Raw genomic sequence first — 27,676 nt, 5'->3', positions numbered from 1 at the left:
TCAAAATGTCCAACTTATTTTTATTGATCTTCAAGTTTTGACAACAAAACTCCCATAATAGTCATATAATTCATTCAAAATCAAGTTTTTTTGCTCGTTTTTTTTTTACCTGTATAAGAATGATTTTTTGTGGATCGAATCAGTCAACCAAACGGTTTACCCTTGTTTCACTTTCAATGTTGACATTCTTTTCCTTTTAATAGCTGAGCACGACTAGTTCATGCATAACCCATTTTAAGCTAATGGGTCAAATTTGAGGTCACATGAATACGGATTCAATGAGGTCGAATTATACACTTGCAAGTGAATAATAATTCAACAATGTTTCTTAGCTTTTTTTGACAAAACTGAACCAAACTTGCTTGTAATAGCGAATCATTATTTCACTTTCGTTAATTATTTCATATTTTTTTTATATATCTCGTAGCTAATGCCCCTTTAAATTCACCATTTATAATATATGAAAAATAGTGACATTTTTTTGGATCGGGAAAAGAGTTTAGAAACGTAACAAAACCAGGTTCTCATATCTGATCTACATGCATAAAAGCGACAAATAGGCAGGCATCCATTGTAAGATTGGTTCTAGAAATGGGCTTAAAATAGGCATCCTATATCAAAAACATTTTTTGTATAATTTTTATTAGGTAACAGACATAGACAAATTCAACATTGAACAACAATTTAGTGCTGATGGAAAGATACAGGTTCAGAAATATTCTTAGTGTTTTATTGTTCTCTTGTGGTAAGTGTCAAACAATTCTTTGCATTTTAAATTTATTTTCTTGAGATATATTACTACACATGGTCGAGGGACTCTTTTTTTGCAATTTTAGAGATTTCAAAGCGAACTATAGCCCTAATTTGTGGTCATCAAGTGTATATAATTGTTTACAATATGTGGTGTGTTTTTTCATTTGAAATTCCGATATAAGGTTAAAATAGAAGAGATTAATAATGTTGCTTTTTTATGATTTGAATTGCTTGTGGACTCCCCCTTTTTACGCTATCTTGTTTAGAAGGTGCTGATTATCTTTTATGAAGTAACCATTGAAAAGTTGAAAACCATGTATTTTTATTTCTAAACGTACACTTTTTCCGTTTTTCATGCACATTTCGGTATTGTACTGCGTTCATAAGCAAGGAAATTAATCAGGTTTGTTCTGTCATTTTAGAATATGGATGATTAATATAAAACAGCGATTTGTTTTAATAATTTCAATGAATAAAAAAGTACAAACTTTACCAGCAAGAAAAATACGTGATACTGGTCGAAACTTTTCAAATTGAATATGTTTACTTTTATAAAGTAAAGTAAAATTAGTTTAGCAGATCAAAATTAAATCACGCTTTATAACTGATTTGATGTTATTGGAAATTTGATTAATAAAGATTCCGCTTAGATTTACTAAGTATTAAACGCATGGAAGTGGGTTAACTTAATGAGATCAACTAACTATGGTTGAAATATATATATATATCTATCATACCACGTGAAGGAATGTTGGAACGGAAATGGTTTCATTACTGTTCCCCATCTTAAAACTTGTTCGATAATTGTCAGCAATAATGTTCTCACTATAGAACAAACACTCCAGCCCCAATTGTTTCATTTACTAACCATGGACAGAGACCACTGCTAGTAGACCGTTTAGTTGTATAAGATCTAGGATTAATCAGGCCTTTTTTTTTTTTTTTAGATTTTCAGTGTTTGAAAACAGTTCATGTTACAGTTTTGATGTTCTGATATTGTTTATGACATAGTAATGTTCCATTATAAAATAAATAGAAAATTTCTAGATATAGAAATTAAAAGATATATGTTAAAGTTTTTAATACATTTGTTTCTACACCTACCGTGAAGATCGTATCCGAAATTAAATTCAATAAAAGTAACCATCCTTCTTATGCGACTGTCATAAATGTGAGAGGTTTAGCTAGCTATAACACCAGGTTTAATCCACCATTTTCTATATAAGGAAATGCCTGTACCAAGTCAGGAATATGACAGTTATATCTATTCGTTTGATGTGTTTGAGCTTTTGATTTTGCCATTTGATAAGGGACTTTCCGATTTGAATTTTCCTTGGAGTTCTGTATTTTTGTTACTTTACTTTATTCTGCTACCGCCTGCAAGTCGCAGAATGCGAGACATGGGGATAATAATCCAGCGGCGGCATAAACTATTTGTATATTAAAAATAAGAAGATGTGGTATGATTGCCATTGAGACAACACTCCACAAGAGACCAAAAGACACAGAAATTAACAACTATAGGTCACTGTACAGCTTCAACAATGGGTAAAAACTTTACATGTCAGAAATTAGAAGACCTGGATGACGCATACCTTGTTTGCAGATGCCTTATGTTACGAAGTATCTGTCTGTCATATGTCCATTGTCGTTGGCCTCATTTTCATGGTTCAGCGACTGCTTGAAAAAATATGTACTGTATTTGTCATGCGAAATAATCACTTATCATGAGTAATAGGATAACTATATTTGGTATATGGGATCCTTGTAAGGTCTCACTACATTTCCGATAGACAGGGTTCACCTGAACTCGACCTCATTTCATGGATCATTGATTAAGGTTACGTTTTCGTGTTCAAGTCCTTTTCTCAGATACTATAACCAATATATCAGTCGTATTCGGTGTATAGAATGATTGTAAGGTGTTCATGTCCGCCTGGCAAGTTTCATCTAACCTTGACATTTTCATGTTACATTGGACAATGTTAAGTGCTTTCGGTTTGCTATATTTTTCAGATACTTTGATTAATAGGGTCACTATATTTGGTGCATGGTATGATTATCAGGTGCACCTTGACCTTGACCTCATTATCATGGTTCATTGGTCAACGTTAAGTTTAAGTGATACTTGTAGTAAAGACTTTCAAAATAAATCTAAAGCAGGCAAGACATTTCAGCATGTGCACTCTTGAAAACATACTAGTACAGTAAGATACAAGCATCTTCAAATTTTATTTACGGTTTTTCAAACAAAAACAAAATTTCAATTACACAAATAAAGCTTTTCGGTAGAAATTATCCAATGTTTTGCCACGTTGAATATTCTGCATTTGAATATTTGAATCATAAACATTAAACAATCAATTAAATTTGCGATTACCTGTTCAGAATTTACAAATTTGTACCCACTTTAACTTCATATGGGACCACGGAAGGAAATAGAACTTAAGAGTTGAGTTGAATATTAATATTGTGTACAATTAGAGGGCCAATAAACCTGGAAGTGATACTTAAAGGTTGACGCCGAAAAGGATATTATAATATAAAACAATGTGAAAATAATGTGAAAATAATGCCACAATAACATGGGATCATACTGGTTTACTTTTTGAATTGTGACATCAAAAGTGACCTTTCTGCACTAACGTGTCCAGATTATACAAACATGTGCATTTATCAATAAAATTAACATAATTTTTAAAGGCTTGATTGAGTTTACTATGTTTTCAATTTGAGAGCCAAATAAGAGTTATTATCATACCTCCTTCTATAGAGTGAAGTATATGAGCACATTTTCAAAAAATGTCATAGTAATTTCCACCCTCAAAATTGTCTGTAAAACAGGTTTTTAATCTTAGATACATGATGTTTTTATTAGTTGTTATTGGCTTAAAACTAATTTTTAGTAATTGTTAGTACTCTCAGAACTGTACTTTGTGTTTTTTTTTTGTGCTCTTATCGATCGGATGAGTTAAGTAAGCCCTTTTCAACTGATTTTTATAGTTTATTCTGTTACATCACTGTCCAAGGTTAGGGGGAATACAGGGGAGGGTTTGGTTTTACTCCGCTACATGTATTTGAAGTCATCTTTGCTATGTTGATACAAGTACTAGTAACTGGTAGCGAGATCCAAAAGTAAAAGACTAAATAGAATGACTTGTCAAAAAAACATAATTATACTTTTCTGTTAGCTACCAGTATTAAACATGGACAAATTCATGTTCATCGAATTGACTCAAATTCTCACATTTGATTTATAACATACTATAATGTATATCCAAATTACAAAAAGTCTAAAATAAACAATTTAAAATGCATGAACTCGATAAAATGTATCAGCATTTCGTGTGTAATTTTGTTTAGACGTCATCTAATTAACCATCGAAATTATCTCCGAAGACTGCTGACAGTCATATAACTCATATATAAACATAGATATAAATATAAATAGATAGCGACCACTTGAAATTGGATTTTTCTAGATCTGTTTGATTCCATGTTGTAAGTTAAAAAGTATGTGTATCATCGTTTTTACTTGTATAACAATCCGTTTTGGTGGATCGAATCCGCCAACCAAATGGTTCATCCTTTTTTAACTTTCAATGTTGACATTCTTTTCTGTTTTAATGCTGATTACATGCGTAATCCATTTCCAGCTTACGGGTTAAATTGAAGGTCACATAAATACAGTTTCAATGAGGTCAAATTATTCACTTGCAATGGAGCAGTTCATAAGAGATCATTCTTAGCTTATTTTGACAAAATTGAACCAATTTGGCTGCTAAATGCGAATTATCATTTCACTATTTCATTTTCATTAATGATTGAAAAAAAAACCAAACCATATTTTAATTTCTTTAATTTGTCGTAGTTGATGTCCCTTTAACATTTGAATTCATATAATTTAGATTGTTACAGGTACATTTTTCAATTACTTGCAGTTTTACTATTTTGATCTAAGAAACGAAAGAAAATGAAATATACATTTCAGTCATTATTATAGGGGTGCATTGGGGATTTTTTTTTTCACGATTGCGTGCAAGATTTATTGAATTTGAGCGTATTGAGGTAACACGGGTAGAATATGTATAGACTGTTCATTACGAACCTGTAGAAAGTATGTTTTTAAAAAGCGTTATATTTTGATATTTGAGGTCAAAAGTCCATAAAATTCCCGATCATTTGATTACTTTTATTCAGTTAGTGTAAAAGTTAATCTTTGGAACATGTTGAAATAAAGTGATCTTTCTTTCAGGAAAATAAAAAATCTAGTGTAAAATCACAATGAATTTTGTTCATGCAGAACGGGAAAATGAACATAGTTGAGATCTCACAATACATGTTTAACCCCGCCGCATTTTTGCGCCTGTCCAAAGTCAGGAGCCTCTGGCCTTTGTTAGTCTTGAATGTTATTTTTAATTTAGTTCATTTATATGTTTTGGAGTTTAGTGTGACGTCCATTTTCACTGAACTAGTACACATTTTGTTTAGAGGCCAGCGGAATCCCGCCTGCGGTTGCGGGTTTTTCTCGCTGTGTTGAAGACCCATTGGTGGCCTTCGGCTGTTTTATGCCCTGTGATCGGGGTGTGTCTTTTTGACACATTCCCCATTTCCATTCTCATATTTATAGTCATTTCATAAATATAAAAATAAGAAAATGTGTTATGATTCCAAATGAGACAACTCTACACCAGAGACCAAATGATAAAGGGGGCTGTTAATTTGAGCACTTTAATACGAATGAACATGCATAAAATTAATTAGTTGTGATAGAACAAGTAAATCTATCATATTGAATAAACAAAAAAATATATTCATAACACTATATTTATCATGATATTTAATTTCCTAAATTTACTCATGTTTACCTGTAAAATGAAAGCCCACAAATGTTATAAAAATCTGAGCTCAAATGTAGTATTTTTTTTATGCGCAAATGGATGGTAATGCACGCAAATATAATCCACCAAATTATAGGGTACAAACCGTAACGGTTAATGAACTGATAGATTAACCTGGTTAATATGCATTTAATTAACTCCAGGAAATATTGTGTTTCTTCAATAGTTACATTCTATATATGTTACGAACTTGGTTATAATTTTTATTGATCTTCAAGTTTAACAACAAAACACCTATAATAGTCATATAATTCATTCAAAATCAAGTTTTTTGCTCGTTTTTTTTTACTTGTATAAGAATTAGTTTTTGTGGATCGAATCAGTAAACCAAACGGTTTAACCTTGTTTCACTTTCATTGTTGACCTTCTTTTTCCTTTTAATAGCTGAGCACGACTAGTTCATGCGTTACCCATTTTAAGCTAATGGGTCAAATTTGAGGTCTCATAAATACGGATTCAATGAGGTCGAATTATTCACTTGCTAGTGAATAATAATTTAACGATGTTTCTTAGCTTATTTTGACAAAACTAACCCAAACTTGCTTGTAAAAAAGCTTAAGAAAATGTTTGCCCTTCTTAATTAAATAGGTTATTATAATCATCTAGGAAAAAAAGTACTAAGCATTTTTTATGACAGTGTTGAAATATATATTTAATGTTTCCACAATGTGGTGCAATGATATTATTATTAAGTTACTTACTGTAACAATACCAGGTTCTCATATACGATCTGCATGCATAAAAGCGACTAATAGGCAGGCATCCATGATAAGATTGGTTCTAGAAATGAGATTAAATTAGATATCCTATATCAAAAACATTTTTGTATGTTTTTTATTAGGTAAAAGACATAGACAAATTCAACATTGAACAACAATTCAGTCCTGATGGACAGATACAGGTTCAGAAATATTCTTAGTGTTTTATTGTTCTCTTGTGGTAAGTGTCAAACAATTCTTTGCTGTTTAAATATATGTTCTTGACTTAATAATATTATAAATTATTTTTGTATTGCTGTATGTTACTAGAATATTCAGATACAAATATGTAAAATTGAGATATCTTATTGTATGTTTGTTTCTAAACGGACACTTTTTCCTTTTTTCGTGCACATTTCGGTATTGTACTGCGTTCGTAAGCAAGGAGATTAATCGGGTTTGTTCTGTCATTTTAGAATATGGATGATTAATATAAAACAGCGATTTGTTTTAATAATTTCAATGACAAAAAAGTACAAACTTTACCAGATAGAAATATACGTGCTTCTGATCGAAACTTTTCAAAATGAATATGTTTACTTTTATAGATCAATAAATTAGTTTAGCAGATCAAAATTAAATCACGCTTTATAACTGATTTGATGTTATTGGACATTTTGTTAATAAAGATTCCGCTTAGATTTACTAAGTATTAAACGCATGGAAGTTTGTTAACTTACTGAGATCAACTAACTCTGGTTGAAATATATATATATCATACCACCTGAAGGAATGTTGGAACAGAAATGGTTTCATTGCTGTTCACCATCTTAAAACTTGTTCGATAATTGTCAGCAATAATGTTCACACTATAGAACAAACACTCCAGCCCCAATTGTTTCATTTACTAACCATGGACAGAGACCACTACTAGTAGACCGTTTACTTGTTTAAGGTCTACGATCAATTAGGCCTTTTTTTTTTAAAGATTTTCAGTGTTCGAAAACAGTTCATGTAACAGCTTTGATGTTCTGATATTGTTTATGACATAGTAATGTTCCATTAGAAAATTTCTAGATATAGAAATTAAAAGATTTATGTTAAAGGTTTTAATACATTTGTATCTACACCTACCGTGAAGCCGTGAAGATCGTATCCGAAATTAAATTCAATTAAAAAAAATTGAGAAACCATCCTCCTTATGCAACTGTCATAAAAGTGAGAGGTTTAGCTAGCTATAATACCAGGTTTAATCCACCATTTTCTACGTAAGGAAACGCTTGTACGAAGTCAGGAATATGATAGTTATTTTCCATTCGTTTGATGTGTTTGAGCTTTTGATTTTGCCATTTGATAAGGGACTTTCCGATTTGAATTTTCCTTGGAATTTAATATTTTTGTTATTTTACTTTTTCGGCTATCACCTGCAAGTCGCAGAATGCGAGACATGGGGATAATAATCCAGCGGCGGCATAAACTATTTGTATATTAAAAATAAGAAGATGTGGAATGATTGTCAATGAGACAACACTCCACAAGAGACCAAAAGACACAGAAACTAACAAATATAGGTCACTGTACGGCTTCAACAATGAGTAAAAACTTTATATGTTTGAAATTAGAAGACCTGGATGCCGCATACCTTGTTTGCAGATGCCTTATGTTACAAAGTATTTGTCTGTCATATGTCCATTGTCGTTGACCTCATTTTCATGGTTCAGTGACTGCTTGAAAAAAATATGTACTTTATTTGTCATGCGAAATAATCACTTATTGAGTAATATGATAACTATATTTGGTATATGGGATTCTTGCAAGGTCTAACTACATTTCCGATAGACAGGGTTCACCTGAGCTCGACCTCATTTCATGGAACATTGATCAAGGTTACGTTTTCGTGTCCATGTCCTTTTCTCAGATACTATAAACAATATGTCAGTCGTATTTGGTGTATAGAATGATTGTAAGGTGATCATGTCCGCCTGGCAAGTTTCATCTAACCTTGACATTTTCATGTTACATTGGACAATGTTAAGTGCTTTCGGTTTGCTCTATTTTTCAGAAACTTTGATTAATAGGATCACCATATTTGGTGCTTGGTATGATTGTCAGGTGCACTTGCATGTCGGGCATGGTTCATCTGACCTTGACCTCATTATCATGGTTCATTGGTCAACGTTAAGTTTAAGTGATATCAACTTGTAGTAAAGACTTTCAAAATAAATCTAAAGCAGGCAAGACATTTCAGCATTTGCACTCTTGAAAACATACTAGTACAGTAAGATACAGGCATCTTCAAATTTTATTTACGGTTTTTCAATCAAAAACAAAATTTCAGTCACACAAATATGCTTTTCGGTAGAAATCATCCAATGTTTTCCCATGTGGAATATTCTGCATTTGAACCTTTGAATCATAAACATTAAACAATCAATTAAATTTGCGATTACTTGTTCAGAATATATATTTACAAATTTGTACCCACTTTAACTTCATATGGGACCACGGAAGGAAATAGAACTTAAGAGTGGAGTTGAATAATAATATTGTTTACATTTAGAGGGTCAATAAAACTGGAAATGATACTTACAGGTTGACGCGGAAAAGATTATTATAATATAAAACAATGTGAAAATAATGTGAAAATAATGCCACAATAACATGAGGTCATACTGGTTTACTTTTTAAATTGTGACATCAAAAGTGACCTTTCTGCACTAACGTGTCCAGATTATATAAACATGTGCATTTATCAATAAAATTAACATTATTTTTAAAGGCTCGATTGAGTTAACTATGTTTTTAATTTGAGAGCCAAATAAGAGTTATTATCATACCTCTTTCTATAAAGTGAAGGATATGAGCACATTTGCAAAAAATGTAATAGTAATTTCAACCCTACAAATTACCCCAAAACCGGTTTTTAATCTTAGATACATGATGTTTTTATTAGTTGTTATTGCCTTAAAATTAGTTTTTAATAATTGTTAGTACTCTCAGAACTGTACTTTGTGTTTTTGTGCTCTTATCGATCTGATGAGTTAAGCCCTTTTCAACTGATTATTATAGTTTATTCTGTTACATCACTGTCCAAGGTTAGGGGGAAGGTCAGGGGAGGGTTTGGTTTTACTCCGCTACATATATTTGAAGTCATCTTTGCTATGTTGGTAGCGAGATCCAAAAGTAAAAGACTAAATAGAATGACTGATCCAAAAACATAATTATACCTTTCTGATCAGCTACCAGTATTAAACAGGGACATTAGCTGTGAAATTCATGTTCATCGAATTGACTCAAATTCTCACATTTGATTTATAAGATACTATAATGTATATCCAAATTACAAAAAGTCTAAAATAAACAATTAAAGATGCATGAACTCGATAATATGTATCAGCATTTCGTGTGTATTTTTGTTTAGACGTCATCTAATTAACCATCGAAATGATCTCCGAAGACTGCTGACAGTCATATAACTCATAATAAACATAGATATAAATATAAATAGATAGCGACCACTTGCAATTGGATTTTTCTAAGTCTGTTTGATTCCATGTTGTAAGGTAAAGAGTATGTGTATCATCGTTTTTACTTGTATAACAATGCGTTTTTGTGGATCGAATCCGTCAACCGAATGGTTCATCCTTTTTTAACTTTCAATGTTGACATTCTTTTCCGTTTTAATGCTGAATACATGCGTAATCCATTTCCAGTTTACGGGTTGAGTTGAAGGTCACATAACTACAGATTCAATGAGTTCAAATTATTTACTTGGAATGGAATAGTTCATCAGAGATCTTTCTTAGCTTATTTTGACAAAATTGAACCAATTTGGCTGCTAAATGCGAATTATCATTTCACTATTTCATTTTCATTAATGATTGAAAAAAAATTATATTGTAATTTCTTTAATGTGTCGTAGTTGATGCCCCTTTAACATTTGAATTCATATAATTTAGATTGTTACAGGTACATTTTTCAATTAATTTCAGTTTTACTATTTTGATCTAAGAAACGAAAGAAAATGAAGTAAACATTTCAATCATCATTATAGGGGCGCATTAGGGGATTTTTTTTCACGATTGCGTGCAAGATTTATTGAGTTTGAGCGTATTGAGGTAACACGGGTAAAATATGTATAGACTGTTCATTACGAACCTGTAGAAAGTATGTACTTAAAAAGCGTTATATTTTGATATTTGAGTTCAAAAGTCCATAACATTCCCGATCATTTGATTACTTGTTTACAGTTAGTGTAAAAGTTAATCTTTGGAACATGTTGAAATAAAGTGATCTTTCTTTCAGGAAAATAAAAATCTAGTGTAAAATCACAATGAATTTTGTTCATGCAGAACGGGAAAATGAACATAGTTGAGATCTCACAATACATGTTTAACCCCACCGCATCTTTGCGCATGTCCAAAGTCAGGAGCCTCTTGCCTTTGATAGTCTTGAATGTTTTTTTAATTTAATTCATTTATATATTTTGGAGTTTAGTACTGAACTAGTACCACTTTTGTTTAGGGGCCAGCGGAATCCCGCCTGCGGTTGCTGGATTTTCTCGCTGTGTTGAAGACCCATTGATGGCCTTCGGCTGTTTTATGCCCTGCGGTCGGGTTTGTCTCTTTGACTCATTCCCCATTTCCATTCTCTATTGTCATTTCCTAAATAAAAAAATAAGAAAATGTGTTATAATTCCCAATGAGACAACTCTACACCAGAGACCAAATGATAAAGGAGGCTGTTAATTTGAGCACTTTGATACGAATGAACATGCATACAATTAATTAGTTGTGATAGAACAAGTAAATCTATCATATTGAATATATAAAAAATATGTTCATAACACTATATTCATCATGATATTTAATTTCCTAAATTTACTTATGTTTACTTGTAAAATGAAAGCGCACAAATGTTATAAAAATCTGAGCGCAAATGTAGTTTTTTTTTATGCGCAAATGGATGGTAATGCTCGCAAATATAATTCACCAAATTATAGGGTACAAACCGTAACGGTTAATGAAATGATGGATTAACCTGGTCAATATGCATTTAATTGACTCCAGGAAATATTGTATTTCTTCAAGAGTTACATTCTATATATGTTACGATCTGGGTTATAGATCTCTTTGTGATTACGTCTTCAATATGAAAAGCTACATATAGATAGGGACACAATTATGCAAAGTTAAAATAGATGACGATGAGATTTCTTAACTAATAACTAAACAATCATTTACATGAATTATATTACAGATTTAGTTGTAACCCAGGAAAGTATTTACAAGAGTTTAGGATCTTCAGTCAAGCTGGTGTGTCCCATCATCAATACTACTTGGCTTGGACCACCAAATCTCAAAGTATACGGTGTAGGGACGGAAGTACTAACAGAAATTTCCACACAAGTTGATATTAGTGAAACTGACACAGATAAAAAGTCTATTTTACTTATCCACCATTTCACGAAAGACAAAAGTGGAAAATTCAGATGAACTGATACTTATGTTGAAAGAGAATTTAACTTGATAATTAAAAGTAAGATTAAAACCAAAAGTTCTATCACATATCAATTATTTATTTATTGTATATATTTCATTGCATGAAAGCAATAGAATCATTATTATAACGAATATTTATTATTTGTGCAATGTAGTTTTTGCGAATTATGAATTTTAATAAAATATATAAGTGCCTATAAATAGCAACACATAACATACATATCTATTTGAGTGGGGATTAATCAGTACACAGATTAAAACAACTACACAAATGAAATTATGAATTGCCTAACACCATGATCTTATTAAAATATGAAGATTCTTCAAATTTGTAATTATCTTTTAAGAGTTCATTGCAAATCTATATTTATGTTTTGTCGCAACTCAATATTTATCATCTGATCATATAACTTCGAACTTTATTTGGCCTTTTTAACTTTTTGATTCGAGCGTCACTGATGAGTCTTTTGTAGACGAAACGCGCGTCTGGCGCAAATACAAAATTTCAATCCTTGTATCTATGATGAGTTTATGTACACAATGAACTTTTGAAAGGCATTATGTACATGCAGCATTTATTAAATAATATTCACTAGAAAAGAGTTCATATTATTCCAGATATGTTTATTTTATTCGTGTTTATGCAGAAGTTCGAAATATCTGCAAGTATATGGCATTTTTAACATAAAAAGTACAATGAAAAAAGATCCCGCTATTAAACGAAGAATGTCTGAATAAAACAAAAATATATATCATTTTTGATGTCCTACATATTTCATTTTTTAACCAAAAAAAATAGTTTTTTACCACTAAAAAATGTTGCCTGTAATAAGACTGTATGTCTTTTTTGTGGTAGTATGTCTTTTTGAGGTTGTGTGTTGCTTGCTTAACGTCCAGTGGCAAACATTTCTGGGAAATTCAGCACGAAAACTATTTAAAAGTTATACAATAGGTTGGGTCTGTAAGGTAGGTCAGTCAGGATGAAAGGTACGAAATTCAGACTGCCACTGAAAAATGTAAAACTTTTGTATTTTTAGAAGAAAAATGTAGATTTGACACTTTCAAGCGGTCACACATTTTGCATTTGATAATTGAATACCTACATTTTGTAAGCAATTATCTACCTAGCAAATCATCTATCAGAATTAAGCGATCCATGTCAAGAATTTTATCATTTTTATTTGTTTTGACAAGCCGTGTTACAATCGCCAGGTGCTTTTCAGATATTTAAACGATGATGTGTAAAATCTTGATATTTCTGAAATTACAAAATATCTTTACTGAATATATTAACATTAAGACAAATGTTACTTTAAAACCGTTTTACTTATTGCTTTTTATTTCATCAAGGAAATCCATCGGACTTAGTTATAGTAAATGCGACCGGTCAAAAAATTACTGCAGTTCAAGGTAGAGAACATAATTTAGAATGTAGGGTAACCAGTGGACAACCTGGCGGCAATATTACTTGGTCTACTGACGGAGTTGTTGTTGCAAATAATGGACCAAGTTTGGTTAGTTACAGATTGATACCTCAAAGATCTGACAATGAAAAGCTATTCAAATGTGAAGCTTTTAACAGCGACGGCGAGAAAATAATGGAATCCTCAGTCCTCCTAAAAGTTTTTTGTAAGATGTTTTTCTGTTTTAGCTATACATGTTATTTACACTTTTAAACGGCATAGTAATCGTACAGATGTATAATTGCATAAACATGAACATGCATGGTGAACTACACTAGTATCATAATAAGACAACAATTAATTTAAAGGAAATGTAGAAGTGGAGGCAGATGTAGAAAAAATATATGCCCATAACTAAATTTATAAAACAGGATCAAAATAGTGATTAGCAACCCTCCATTAATTGCTTGTTTGGAGAGGATAGTACGAGCGAGTTTGTTTCGCTGCATTAGTCCCTGAAGAATCCATTTCCTAAAATGAATCATTGTCAAGCCCGGATGAATTATTGAAATTACTCTATACTGATACCAAGGGGAATGTCCCTTCCTTTACATAGGATACAAAGAAGGAATCTTAAATTTATTTATAAAAACGGTATACGTCATTGAGACTTTAATCCATCGACACAAATAACCAAAAAATATCAAAATATCAACAGCAAAAGACAGGTGTTGAGCGATAAATCGCCAAGAATTGAAAAAAGTTATGAACTAAACAGAAACTAAACAAAACTTACAATCAACACCAAAGTATCCAAAATAACCAAAACACTAATAAGATATGACAACAAAAAATAAGTTAAAAATACACATAAACTTGTGGCAGGCTAAAACTATTGTTTTTTTAGTTCGAAATACACCCCGTTTTTCAATCTCGGTCATTGGATTGAAAAAAGTACAAATAAGATTATAAAATGAAAATCGGGTCACCAAAGACGCTTGTTTATAATAACGGTCAAAATAAATAATAACACAAGCACAAGCAAAAAAACGATAGCAAACTCTACTTTATCACGGAATAATTTAATTTTGGATGTAACACGTTTTCTGATTGGCTGAGAGAATTTTGGTTATCAGCTCATAGACATAATTTGGTCATGTGACCGTGACGTCATCAACATGTCTTCATAGACAGAAAAAATATTACAGTCATTCCTTACATGCTCATAGTTGCTGTTACTAAAGCAAGCTCGACGTACTTAACCTGCTGATATGAAATCGTGTCCTCCGTTTTTTTTTTTTGGGGGGGGGGGGGGGGGGGGGGGGGGGTGTTCGTGTTGCTCAGTCTTTATTTTTTTTTGTTGTGTTTTGGGTAATGTTGTATGTCTGTTTGTCTTTTTCTTTTTTTAGCCATTGTGTTGTCAGTTTATTTTCTACTTATGAGTTTGAATACCCCTTTGGTATCTTTCGCCTCTCTTTTTCTTTTACACTCTTATATTAATGGCTGTACTTAAGAATTAATTTCTTGCAAATTCATAAACAGTTCAGGAAGAAAGGATCTTTTACAAACCTATTCATAGGTTCATTAAAATAAGCGAACGAAACATTTTAATCTCGCTTCAAATTATCAAAGCTAAATGATGTTTTAGAAGGGGAAAATTTAATTTATCTTTTATTTGTAATTGGTTTTGAACTAGTTTCAATAACTGCAACTACTCGTAAGATCGACACTTTGTGTCTTTTGTATGGTTGTTTTTATACTTTGTGTTGATCTGATGAGTCAAGGTATAAAAAACCAAATTTTTTATTGTAATATCTGCAGGTATTGCTAGAAATATCTAACAAATGTCGTTTAGGTGAAACTTTAACAATCACAAAACATGCATAATTTAATCAAGCATATAACTGATGGCTGTCATAAAATTTCAGTGCATGTCCAATTCGTGTATTTTCTAAAAGTTGAATTACTGAAAAGGAATTGTAACGACTGCAACAGGTGACACCGAGATTTATATATCGAAATACCATTTTATCAAACAGGATCAAAAGGTCATTCAGCGGTTATATATTGTTGTTGGAGGCAACGTGTTTTTGTAAAATTATGGATTGAAGGCCATTTCTAAACAAAACGTTAGAAATTATTTACTTTTTTAGAAAGTGATTATACAACTTTACTTTCATCAGAATTTCGGTTTTGATTAACTTTGTCCTCACTATACTTTTGTTAAATATTCGATATTATCCATAATTTATCAAAATTCCGGTATTGAGTTTATTCCGGCGTTTATAACTTAGTTATTTATGTAAAAATTGGCAAACTATTGTTTAAAACTTATGGTACATACACAGGGATTTGAGTAAATATATATATAGATATAGATAAACTTGATGAACATATTCTTAATGTTGAAATAAGGTCAGGGGTAATTGGCCATACCTCTTTTCTTACTTCACTGATTTATATTTCTTTTTTTACATGAGGACCTTTATATACAAAATAGAGACCTGAAAAAGAATAATTGATTTTTTTTCTGGTATGGGTTTCCATATCCATCGATGACACTACCAGATTTTGTAAAAACTTTCTTTTGAGGTCCTCTACGTTATTGTTTTGACGAAACTGAACATTTTATTTAAACTTTGCATTTTACTTACATTCAAACACCAGCTGAAGCATTTTATGTATCAATTACATTGTAATTATATTTTAAAAGTTTACACAATTATATTAAAAATAAATAAAGGCAATTACAAAAATCATTATCATTATCATTATCATCATCCAAATTCTTATTAATAATAATATTAATAATAATAAACTTGTCGTTAATTATGCTTTCAGATATTCCAAAGATAACCTTCAGTCCCAATCAAACGTTAATTGTGAAAGAAGGTGCGGAAGCGCAACTGATTTGCAGCAATGATGGGAACGATCCAAACGCAACTACTGTTTGGATAAGACACCTTTCACAAACAACTATTCAAAAAAGTCGTTTATTAAAATTTGAAAAAGTTAAACGGACAGATGCAGGCCTATATACATGCATAATTGACACAAAATCAGGTGTTTATGAGGTCAATGCAAAAGTTGTTGTGCAGTGTAAGTGATGCAGTTAGAATAAGGCATTGTTCAATACTGATGAAAGTATGAATACAATAAACAAACTAATATATACATGCATATATATGCGTTTCTACATTCGTACCACGTTTCTAGGGGATACTTGATGCGACTGTTTTGAACACCTGATAGGCGAAACCTAGATTTTTCAGACCTAATTTTATTTCAATTCAATCAATAGTAATGAACACTGGTTTTAAAGCATTTGGTAAATGAAAGGACGGAGACCGACGAAAACCAGATTGAAATGTTTGCAATAGGTACCTTCATTGAATGTTCAGCTATAACATTTAAGATACCAGCAACACAAAATAAAAATTATATCAGATGTACATAACGATTTCAATTCGAATCTTGCTCTAATATATAAATAAATATAACAGATAAGGTCAGATTTACATTTTAGGGTTAAACACCATTTTTCAATAAGTCATTGATGTGTAAATTGGGCCGATAAACTCACTAACTGAATAAAAGTTGGGAGTATTTTGATGTAAAGTGTGTCAGTCAGCGACCAAGTTTACAAACCAGTAACCTGTAAAAAATGTGTTTAAGCATTATAATTCTTAACCTAAACAATTACTTTTTTTTTCATTCAATTTGAACTTTCTTGGAACCCTAAAATTCAAAACGAATGTATCGCACATAAACATAGTCAAAGTGAAATCGACATAGTTTAACATTGATTACGAAAGTAGTTTAGCAGCATGATCTTTTGGAGTGTTAACCAAAGAAACAAATTCTAACGGACCAATCACATTTAAAAGGATTTGTAGATATGCAAATCATATCTAAGAATTCAAAGTTTGTAATCCCAATCTGACAATATTTAATCATCATGTGTAAAAAACTGTGTTGCGGGCATTATTAGTGTAACGAAATTTTCATTCCCTTGTACAGATAGAAACGAGTTTGTTTAATTTCCAGATGCTCCAACAATCGATATACGATATTTTCCAACAAAAAGAAAAATGGTTTGTATTCCAAGTGGTGTCCCCGATAGTTACATGTTTAAGGACTGGGAACATACAACCGAATACAACGATCACATAAGGTTTTTGGCGACAACGAAGGAAGGGAATAACGCAACTTTAACTTTTCTTCAAAATGTGACTGGAAAAGATCATCATCGAGATAAAGGAATATACATTTGTCGGGCTTCAAATAACATATCATCAACTGATGGAATGTTTGTAATGCGAAAGTTTAATTTAAATTTAAATGGTGAGTCTATTTTTTCCTAATGTTTTCATGTGGTAAAGAACATCCATATTATGAAAACACTAATTTCGTCGTTAGGAAGCAACCATTTGTTTTTTTTTACTTGCAAGGAAGAAATTTGTAATAAAAAATCAGGATCGTAAATTTTGCGAAAGACAAATCCAGGGTAAACAATGGTCTAAAACATTTAGACAGGATGGATAAATGTCATACAACTGATCATAAGATTTAATATATAGGTTTTTTAAAAACTGAAATGAATAAGAATAATCTAAAGGTAAACAAATTACCGGATTTAGGTACCCCCGAAGCCAAGAAACATTGATAGCAAAAAGTACCTATTCTAACCCCTTACAGTAAAAAACTATTTGCCGTACAATTCTATCCGCTTTATTTACAAGAACGTCTCTGTGTAAACAATAGTTTATTTCGAAATACAGTGTTGTTCAAGCTTAATTATGATATACCTTTTTTTCTGCGAAAACGTCAAATGAACAGTTGAAGTATGAATGTGTTTTTAAAAAGTTTGAAATCGTCACATGCTTCGTTGAACAAGTACCACCCTATCTGATTGACGATTATTTGAAGAGAGGGAAAAGCCAATTAAGGATCATAATCAACTCTAAATAATAGCTACATTATCAGGAATCACTATCATAAAACTTTACTTTTCAGCAAAACGTAGAATATCATGAAAATAAGAAGTAATTGATCTTACCTGACTTCACATTTGTTTGTTTTTTTTACCGCTTCGGAGGTACCTTTATCCAGTGGTGATGCTACATAGTGAAATAATACATGACTAGATAATATTTGATAAAAACGCCATACAATATTCAGTGAATCTTTATGTTATGGGCGCACACCATATTGAGATATGTATGGAATCAAAGTAAAATAATTGTAAAGAAAGCTATTTTCATCTGGTCTGCTAGTAGCAATATAAGTTTTGTTTCCAAGATTGGTTTAATCTCTTAAGAAGTTCCAATGTCTTAATCATGACTATGCATATTATTTTTGCCCAGGAAAGGAGTAGTAATAAAATTGGTCCTACAATTGTCTAGATAACATAGACTTAAACTGAACCACAAAATCATGATAACCTTGATGTAATTGGAGAATCAAACAGGGATAACAGTTAAATACATGCGTAATGTTTCGGCACAATTAAGTCAATTTTTAATGAAAAGAAATCCATTCACTTTTTTTTAGTATAAAAATAAGGAGATGTGGTATGATTGCCAATGAGACAACTATCCACCAAAGTTCAAATGAAGTGGATGTAGGATACTAATAATTTCATGGTTTACCCAGTAATCAACACTTCAAAAGAAAACAATTGCCAATGCATGAAATCGTATTTCTGACTGGCGGTGCATTACATTTGCGTTCAGCTTTTTGTTATATTTGCGCGCTTTATTTCACAGATAAACTCAGGTAAATACAGTAAGGGTTATACTTATTTATATATTTTCAACTTTTATTTTCGAGCAGGACAAGTCCGTTTTATTATGCACAGGCACTTAGTCCTTCAAATATATACTGTTACAGATAAAAACAGCAATCTTAAGATTTTACGTTCTAACTTTACATGTGGTAACGTTCTGAAAATTTGAAGCCCACTGCTTTCAGAAAACACAAAACACAAAAATACTATTAGTACATGAATGTGCTGCATAAAATTGCTCATTGTAGTGAGCATGGAATGATTCCGGACTGTTTGTACTTCAAAATGGAGTACGCATGGATTCTGCTGATAGTAGTGATGCCATGGAGAATTTGCTGAAATACCTTTGCAACTATTTGCGATGCATCGCCATGAAATATCTCCTGATTTAAGTGTTCTGTCGATACGGAAAGTATATCCATCGTACACTAATGATTTTTTCCTCCGACTTGTTTCTGACAAGCGAAACTTGATGTGTGTGGCTTGACGCAAGTTTACAAACTAACTTCAGTAATTAATACTAAATTAAGCTATCATTTTTCGGTAAAATTAGGAAACAGAATACTTTTTATTCTGAAGTATTGTAATTAAGTTACATGTATGTTTTAAACTATTACGGGATTTCTCATGATCATTTTATAATTTGTTGGAATTCAATATGAAAAATTTATAATAAATTTACAAGTATGTTCAAAATTCATAATAACTATATTCATACTTATCAATATGAATTATCTTTATTTTTTACCTGTGTTACCTGTAAAATGAATTCCCACAATTGTAATCAAAAGCTGATGGCAAACGTAACAAATCTTAATCCCAAAATGCGGGCAAACGTAATGCGCCCCTGACTTGACACCATCTTTATAACTATCATTGTATTCTATGAACTTTTGTAGTTCTAAATTACATTTAGGTATATGTTAGAAAATATGCAAAAGTTTGAATAAATTTGGCGGGTATAAACTTGTCAGCTAATGCCCCTACCGTGCAAATATGAGAAAACTTGTCCAAAACTATGTGTAAAGTTGCCATTTTTGGTCAAAAATATTACAATTTCACCATAAGCACGACGTCAAGGTGACATCAACAGCACCTTTCTGCACTAAAATGTTATCCTGTTCTCCAACTACAATGATTAATCGGTTCTCAATCTTAGAGGATTCGTAATATAAAGCCGTATGAAGCTAAATCTTGACTTAATCTAGAAATTGACAATAAGGGTCGGTTGAAAACAAAACTTTACGACAAAAGAGATGATTGTGAACTTTCCATTTCTTTGTAGCAACATCCAGCAGCGCCTGCATACGGAGTATATATCTCCCAATTGATACGATATTGCCGGGCTTGTATTTCCTATCATGATTTCCTTGATAGAGGTTTGCTGCTCACAAGAAAGTTATCAAAAGAAGAGTTTCAAATGGTGAAGTTGAAATCATCCCTTCATAAATTTTACGGACGTCATCACGAGTTGGTCGACCGTTATGGAATATCCGTTTAACAGATGATAGCAGATATGTTCGTAATGTCGTAACTATAATCCCGTCCCCTTTTCACGAATTTCACGAATGTGACCTACCGAATTAGACTTGTTACCGGGTTTGTACTTGCATGAGCAACACGACGGGTGCCACATGTGGAGCAGGATCTGCTTACCCTTCCGAACACCTGAGATCCCCAAGTTGTTGGTGGGGTTTGTGTTGCTTAGTCTTTTTCCTTTTTAGCCATGGCGTTGTCAGTCTATTTTCGATTTATGAGTTTGAATGCCCCTCTGGTATCTTTCGTCTCTCTTTTAAATGAATCTTGTTAAAATTCCAATGAATCCTCCAGAGTGCTCTTAAGATTATACAGCAATATGTATAACGAAAGATAAGCACAATGTAATAATATATGTAATGTCCTCAAAGATGCAAATTTCGCTTTTTAGGCATATACTATTTATTATGTAAAATGTTTATTTTCTATAAAAACAACTTCTTTTAGGCACACCTTATTTTGTCAGCTCTACTGAAAACACCCAATATGGAGTTTATCTCAAGACAGCAGAGATTAAGATAAAGGTTGTGAGTGTTCCCGAATATAACAGTTACAGCGTCTATAAGAATAGAACAAAATTTGCAGATTACAATGCAACCGTTTACAGAAATATGAAATTAACAGATAATATATATGGTAAAAATGTTTTGGTGAAAGGAAGCATCATATCTTTACAGATACAAATAGACACTTTAGATGATTTTAACTCGTATAAAATAGTTGTCAAGAATGTAGTTGAATGCTCAAACCATACAATAAAACTTGTTTCTGGAAGTAATTTAAGTAATATTCTAATAACAAAATTTATATATACAAGTACATTAATCAAACAAATTAAATATTGTTTTCACTTTTTAACATTTTTACCCTGTAGTTATTTTTTGTGGCACTTTGCAAGTCACGTGAATTTAATTACAGAACTTTTACATCTCAACGTAAAATTGTTCTTTGCACGTGAGCACACATATAAAAAGTATGACTTTTCTTTAGTTCTAGTTATTATTTTAATTTAACTGTATATCAAGGTCGTATTTTAAAATTACTGAAACGAAACAAAGTAACATTAATTCCAATTTTCTGTAGGTGATCCATTTACGCCCAAGATTCTTCAAACTGCAGCAAAACAAACACAGATCTTTGTCTTATGGATACCAGGATTTAATGGTGGCTTTCTTCAATGGTTTATCGTTGAATATAAAGAAATAGGAGACATAAACTGGAACAATCAAACAACGAGTTCATTCAACTCGACAGTTATTTGTGGATTACAGCCCGCCACTAAATACCTCATTCGAATGTTTTCAAGAAACAGGATAAATGATAGTAATAGAACAGAAGAAATTCTAATACAAACTGGTAATGTAGTAATGCAGTAAATGCAATTCAAACAAATTTATTACATATATTTTCGATTATATTTATAGCGTGTATATGACAAGCTTAAGCCAGCAGTGGTAGATACGTGGCGAAAAATATTATTCATACAGAAAAATATTTAATGACACCATAGCGAAAAAAGACAACATAATTTACGTTACTCAAATATAATTATGTTTAATTTGAACAAAAAAGAACCGCCTTCATTTTACATGTAAAGGAAAATACAGAATACTAGTTTTCCTTTGATCTTTATTTAAAAAAAAAATGTTTACCTCAAACTATGTCGTTCTACCGTTCATAACATAAAACTGTATTATTTTCTTAAATATTTTTTGTAAATTGTGTTTCTGGTAAAAAAGGGACGAAAGATACCAAAGGGACATTCAATTTTTCCGTTCGGAAAGATTTATTTTTTTTAAATCACGCACGTATGTATGTCCGTAAGTCTTTACCGAAACAATTGAAATTCGAATATGCTGTATGAAAATTTTAAATTAATCGAATCACTTATGTTTTATACCGTCAGCCATATATTGCCAGAGCTATTCTCGGAATTTCGTTTTATCTTCTTTTCATTTTTGATAAATGGTCAAGGACGGACACTATTTTAAAAAGAGTTTGACAATTAACTAATAGTCTCTGTTCTAAAAGTTTTTCTTATTTCCATACAGAATTTTATTATTTAAAAAACAGAATATGCAAAAATATTTGCGTCTTGTAAAATAAGAAATTGTTTGTCTTTACTTTTTTATCGTGATTTAACAGAAATTGTACCATACATATATTTGACGACCGGGCAAAAAAAATAGAACAGATGATATGCTTTCGAATGATATATGATTTTGCCGTATGTTAGGTGGAAGCATTAAAAATGAAATTTTATTGTTAATGTCCCTCAACAATAACAAATATTGGAAATATAGTGATTTTCAAAGATACATTGTATACGATTTTGTTAAAGTCATTTTGCTAGTGATTTACTTTCTTTTTGCTATGTGATGAACGCTTTCACAATCGGAAGAAATAATTTGTTGGAAGTAATATCATTGATTCAGATGAACAAATCATTTTCGTAGAATACAAAATGTGTTTTAAATATACGTACAATTGGTTTTACAACTTTTACGATTTATTCATTTGCACATATGCTTGATTTATTTCAGATGCAATTGAAGAAACATTCCTATCCATCCAAAGCGTCGTCATTTTATCATTAGTGATTATCATTGTACTTCTGGTAGCTGGGATGGGATTATATGTTCGTAAGTTCAAAAAAAAGAGAGACGAAAGATACCAGAGGGACAGTCAAACTCATAGATCGAAAACAAACTGACAACGCCATGGCCAAAAATAAAAAGACAAACAGACAAATAATAGTACAGATGACACAACATAGAAAACTAAAGACTAAGCAACACGAACCCCACCAAAAACTGGGGGTGATCTCAGTTGATCCGGAAGGGTAAGCAGATCCTGATCCATATGTGGCACCCGTCGTGTTGCTTATGTTATTACAAATCCGGTAAATAGTCTAATTCGGTAAGACACATTCGTGAAAAGGGAAGAGTATTGTAGTTACGACATAAGGAAGATATCCGATATCATCTGTTAAACGGTTATTCCATATTTCAAAGTATGTTAATAGACAATTGTTCGGAATATCAAACACATAATCGAAACGTAATATTGCACACAAGGAAAGGCATATGCCAATTGAACAATGACTATTCATTAGACGCAATGTGGTATATATATATTTATTGCGTTGAATAACGGACCATAGAGTACGATTTTTTAGACAAATGTTATAACAAAAAGTATATACGTCTCAAAAGGTCATCGTATAACTTTTTTCGGTTCCGTTTTAACTGTATTAAACATTTCGTTAGTTTGGAATAAACTCTGTATAATAAATATGTTTTACTGTAATTTAGTGATATCAGTATAATCTATTTTCAATATAAAAATTACACAAAATTGATTATAATAAAAATCCATTAACTGCTATGCTACATTTACATACTCAATGCAAATTAATGTTATTAAAGGTCTGTTTTATGTTTCAATTTCAGGTAGACTGAAACAGAGGTACAAAGAAAGGTTCGTTTAATGTTGTGTTAACAGATAGAACAGAATTTTATAAAATTCCAGAGAACAATATTGGTTTTTTTTTCAAATTTTGTATAATTGCAACTCTGTATTGAAAATTGATCTTAGTCATATAATGTTTTATTGATCTTAATGGCAATAAATCATTTTTGTAATCATCGGTTTTCAAAATGTGCATAACTTACTATTGGTTGTTTGTGGATAAGTGGATTTTCATTTGTATCAATCATTCTTTGTTGTTATAGTAGATCCTTCTCTGTCCGATTAAACATTTAACAACAAACAAGGAAATTATTTTTAAATACTGGGAAGTTAATAAGCCAATTCCTTTAACATGGAAACGTAGTTTTAGTAGACCAGAAGACGGTTAAGTGAGCAATGATTTGCTTATGTTGTTATAAGGGAGCGAATTACACGTTTTGAATAAATAGTGTTCTCATGGTAATTTTAAATGATTTCTGCTTTGCACATTTGCAATTAAATTTTAGTTTACACATGCCATTTAAACATTTTAGGATTGAACCTGCGATAAATGTCCAAACATCTGAAGGGACTTTTGGTGAAAGTGCTCATTATACAGAGATATTTGAAGATGATAACCTACAGCCCTCATCGCAAGGTACTTAATGTAATACAATACCAAAGAAATGTTAACATTCCAATTCGATTTGTACTACTTGTTAGTAGGTACCAATGCGGATAGACAGGTTAAAGGGCTCAATCAACCAAGTTATGATTGGTTCGTTTCTTATTTCAGTTAAATGACATTTTGTAGTAATGAATTGCATCTGTTCTCGTATATTTGCAAGAAAGTTTGAGCTGAGCATTACATTGGAAAATGTTACCTTAAAGATACTTGATTGCTTCGGTGCCTACCATATTTTTTTCATGCTTCTATTTTTCGTTTTAGTTTTCAGTGGAAAAGTTGAATGATTGGTCTCAAATGTGCCTAATAAAGGATATTTCAGTAGTACATATCTTGCACACTATATTAGTAGTAGTTCCACACAGCTAAGGTCTTCAATCTGATTAGTTGCGGTCGTAATGTTGTACATAATGAAAAGCAAATCTAGATTCACTAATGACTGAAATTATTTTAAAGAGGGCCAATTTGTTTCATTTGGAATTTATAAATAAATTTTGCTGATCAGTTTCCTTGTTTCTGTGCATTTCAATCTACTGTAGTGTTTGCCCAAAACGAAAGGCAACACTCGTCATTCAAAGAACAACAACTTCTATTAGTAGACTTAATATTTCAGAGTTTTGTTGACCTGTTTGTACGTTTTGTCTTGTTGATCATTTTTGCTATTTACTTTTTATCAGTAGTATTTTTTTATGCTTTTTGCCCAACATGCAAACAATTAGAAGTCATCCGGCATTATCGGTAAAGTTGTCTAGTTCATTTTTGTTCCTCATTGTTGCTGTGTACTGTTTACCTTATCTGCTATAACTTTCGCTATAAATGAACACAATGTTTAATAGTCCTTATTTAAAAACAACAATTTATTTAAGGAGTCGATTAAATATTTTAGCTATGTTGATATAAGTGCAGACCTTGTATTACGTATCATTTTTGCTATTTACAGTATTTATTTATCTGCCATAGTTTTGGTCAAAAGTGTAAATTCTTGTAAACATTGTCATGTAGGGCTGTTTATCTGACCAGGAGTCGACTTATAATTTCGGACATGTTAGCACATTTGTGGATTTTGTCTTGCTGTTTAGTTTTAGTTTCTATTTATCTGTTATAGGTTTCGAGATAATATAGGCAATAACACAAATAAACATACACAAAAATTAACAAAATAATAGAAATCAGCATTTAAGGCAATAAGGCCTTTAAGAATTCTCCTAACAGTTCGATTCGAATAGACTGTATATAGAACTTGGCATGCTGAACTTTTAAGCCCCTCAATTTCTCTACTCAAAGAGGTTTTTAGGATAAACATCACTTTATCACTTTGTTCTATGTTCTATGTTTTTACAATTTTTGTTGAAAACAGAGTTAATTGGCCACATTTTTTAATCTATATACCCATATGTTGATTATGGCCAAGTTTGGTTTCAATTGGTCTAGTAGTTTCAGAGAATGATATTTCTATATCAACGTATTATAACTAAAAAGATGACAGACGTCAGACGTCAGACGCTATCTAATCAGAAATGCTAACGCGCACTTGGATCAGGGGAGCTTAAAAATGGGGATTTGTAGCTGATTGGTCACTAGCCTGCACTTCTGAATTGGTGAGTTTGGACTTCGTTCATGACGAAGAGTGCTCGACTCCTATCTTATTTGTCACTGATGCAACTTTACTTGACGACGGTGGATTGTTCTGGTCGGATACTCATGCAACTTCAACAAAAAACCCTAGCCTGCATGATACAGCCTATTAAACTCCAACAATCAACAATCACTCGTAAATACATTGTTTATATATCTGCACCAAATAAAACGTACTCATGGTTGAAGAAAAATTGTACAGTTTTCCTTGCTCTTCAGAAAAGCTTCTGTGCCTTTACAATATACAGTCAAATTGCCATCTTCTTGTCATATTTTGATTTGGATTGAGTTGTAGGGAAAATTGACACCAATCATGTTATGCAATTACTGAAAAAGATGATAAAAATTGAAAAAAATCTAAAAGGTTATATAACGCTGCAACGTGAAACTCTGGCGGTTTTTTTTTTTAATTTACACAAGTTTTTTGTTCAAAAGAAAATGATATAATGTGGTCCTTATGATTGCAGAAAATGATAACTCCATCATGTCAATGATCAATAGAGATATAGACATAGTGTCGGCAGAACATACATCCACATCATCGGACAATGATAGAGATTCTTCGGAATGTTTAGAAGATGGATATGAACAACCATACACCACGCTGTTGGTTACTGATCAAGTAAAAGACGATCATGTTTATCTCACTACCAAAAAAGAGTCAAATTATGAAAATGCCATTCCTTTTCAGAATGTTGCTTGTGGACATGCCTGTGAATTCTTAGAAGAAGATTCTTTATCAGATAAAACAAATGCGCATGATGACCAAGAAAATTGGAATCTGAAATACGAAGTGAACGACTTTAACGAAACAAATGATAGTGTGCCTCACACTTATATTTATCCGCAAATGAATAAGGCAGTATACATCAACTTGTCGCTTAACCAATAACATTGTGTTTTAGAATTTATCGTTTTAATTGAACTACTAAACATGATAGTATTCTAAAAAGAGGTCACTATATGTATGATCCGATTGCAGTTACTAGTATAATCTTAGATGGTATGCCTTCGGATTGATTAATGGCAGTTTAACGCCCAAAAGCCTTTTTAAATGCACATTTAGCAAGATTAGCTGTTCCACATTACGCCAATCTTATTTATATGACAAAGAAAACTCAATGTTTGACAGTTAAACCGACGTTTTACATAGGCCAAGCTTCAAATACAACACGGGTATCGCTATTCTAATGCAAAATAAATAAATCAGTCCATTTCAGTTATTATTTTGATGTAAAATATCATAAAACGAAAATTCCGCCAAATGATGTTATCTTCTTTGGCAACTAAACAAGAAAACGTCATATGTACATGTATGCTTCCGGC

The 27,676-nt window shown here is 31.6% G+C and overlaps 1 protein-coding gene across 1 annotated transcript in view; it reads left to right on the top strand.

Annotated features, from left to right (window-relative positions):
• LOC127738697 (uncharacterized) overlaps positions 1-27,394 on the top strand; it is an 89,238-nt gene extending 61,844 nt beyond the window's left edge. The window contains exon 6 of the mRNA XM_052250036.1: positions 26,818-27,394. Coding sequence (XP_052105996.1) covers positions 26,818-27,242 — 425 coding nt within the window. The 3' untranslated portion in view covers positions 27,243-27,394. The remainder of the gene's footprint in view (positions 1-26,817) is intronic.
• The last annotated feature ends 282 nt before the right edge of the window (positions 27,395-27,676 follow it).

This window comes from Mytilus californianus, unplaced genomic scaffold (genome assembly GCF_021869535.1).
Source record: "Mytilus californianus isolate M0D057914Y unplaced genomic scaffold, xbMytCali1.0.p SCAF_4, whole genome shotgun sequence".
In the NCBI taxonomy this organism is placed as follows: domain Eukaryota; kingdom Metazoa; phylum Mollusca; class Bivalvia; order Mytilida; family Mytilidae; genus Mytilus; species Mytilus californianus.
This window is presented reverse-complemented; position numbering and strand designations above follow the sequence as displayed.